This window comes from Branchiostoma floridae, chromosome 7, assembly GCF_000003815.2.
Source record: "Branchiostoma floridae strain S238N-H82 chromosome 7, Bfl_VNyyK, whole genome shotgun sequence".
NCBI lineage: Eukaryota > Metazoa > Chordata > Leptocardii > Amphioxiformes > Branchiostomatidae > Branchiostoma > Branchiostoma floridae.
This window is the reverse complement of record NC_049985.1, coordinates 25,376,962-25,378,693: the sequence shown is the minus strand read 5'-3', so window position 1 is coordinate 25,378,693 and position 1,732 is coordinate 25,376,962. Positions and strand designations below refer to the sequence as shown.

Sequence of the window (1,732 nt, the reverse complement as noted above, 5' to 3'; positions counted from 1 at the left end):
TCGTCGCTATAGATAGGCGAAGTAGGTGGCGCTCTTGAGATGAGGAGTAGTCACACGCCGGTGATGAATCGGGACGAGGGGGATATAGACTTGAACACGTTCGAAATAATCTTCTCGTCGCAAAAGCGCCACCTACATCGGCTACATATAGCGACGACAAGCAGAACTGTAGCAGAACTAAGCAATTAAGTTTAATTTTAGTTGTGTACAAGAATTCTCATATATCCTGTATCAATAATGATAACAAGGCTCTAGCCGAGATTGTGCTTGCAAAATTGTTGAGTCATTAGAAAGATATTGATTTGCATATGGATACGAATTTTCTTTAATGCTTAACGACGTATGTACCCAAGATCCGCCCAGAAAGGTATCATTTTAATAGAAAGACTAAACAACCCATCAATCAATCAAGCAAGCAATCCTCCATTCAATCAACTCATCATAAATTTTGTACATAATGAAAGAAAAAGGTAACAGAGAACTCAATAAAACCATTTCTCATTTTGTACAGTTAGGAAATATACGTATGCGTACCCATCCTTCCTTACAGTTCCTGTATTATCTCTGGACCAAAACGTTGTGGATAGTAGGTGCTTGCGTGACAGTGTCATCATCAGGAGCACAGCTGCCACGAGCAGCAACACTATATTGTGACGTCGACAACGCATGTTGATCTCAGCAGGTCACTCGGTGTTTATGCTTGATTCCTGTAAGCGACATGTCACAAGTAAACTGTGGTCGCAATAAACTTTATTTCTATCTTATGTTGCACAAATGACGTCCTAAGTTATGTTTTCTATGCGTGAGAAAGCAGTCTGAAGGAAGAAGTAATTACCGGGCAAAGTGAAGAATCCCGAACAGTAGGAAGGCATTTAATTTCTGAACTAGAGTTCCACGACCCCATACCTTCGCCAAATGATTCTATCTTTTACAACTGCTGTATTAATTGTGTTTGTCATTGATTATGCAAATAGGGTTCTCATTTGCATAAATCATATAACTTGATCATCTCCTCCACCAAACAACAGACGTGCGCAATCTATGTTAAGAAAGAAGGCTTTTATCGCATTTTCTGATAATTTATGCAAATTAGGACCTCATTTGCATAATTAATGTTCAACGATGTTCATCTGTACATAACTTTCAAATGCTACAAGTAAGAAGTTGCCGGCATTTACCAAAATGACATTATTGCATTTTCTCATTAATTATGCAAATTAGGTCTTTATTTTGCATAATATATATCTATCAATATTGTTCTCTTTCTCAGTTACAAATGTCACATGTTGCAATGGTCCTATAATTGAACTGAGCGTGTTTAGACGATTTCCTCGTTAATTATGCAAATTAGATTCAAATTTGCATAATTAATATATGATTATATGAGGCATCACTTAAGCTATCTACATACCAAAAATCATGACGATCCGTCAACCCCTTGTTGAGTTATTCCCTTTCAAAGTCTGACACTTAACATGTCCTGCACTCTGTTGGCTTAAGACGACCCATGGCCTGGAATAAAGTAGTATTCTATACATCGATCGTAACTTTTGATTGCTCGGTCGCACTACGATGAAACTTCACACAGTTTTAGTACTACTTTAAACACATTGAATACTTGTGATTTCTTTTTGTACATGCCGGATTTTGGGTTAGAAATAAACATTTTGGTTAAAAAAAGGTGTTGTTTATTTCATGAGTCTAGTCCCAGCTGGAACAAGACTTAAATTAT

The 1,732-nt window shown here is 37.1% G+C and overlaps 1 protein-coding gene across 1 annotated transcript in view; it reads right to left on the bottom strand.

Moving 5' to 3' along the window:
* LOC118419195 (galactose-3-O-sulfotransferase 2-like) overlaps positions 1-895 on the bottom strand; it is a 3,031-nt gene extending 2,136 nt beyond the window's left edge. Inside the window, exon 1 of the mRNA XM_035825538.1 lies at positions 535-895. Coding sequence (XP_035681431.1) covers positions 535-668 — 134 coding nt within the window. The 5' untranslated portion in view covers positions 669-895. The remainder of the gene's footprint in view (positions 1-534) is intronic.
* Between the last annotated feature and the right edge of the window lie 837 nt (positions 896-1,732).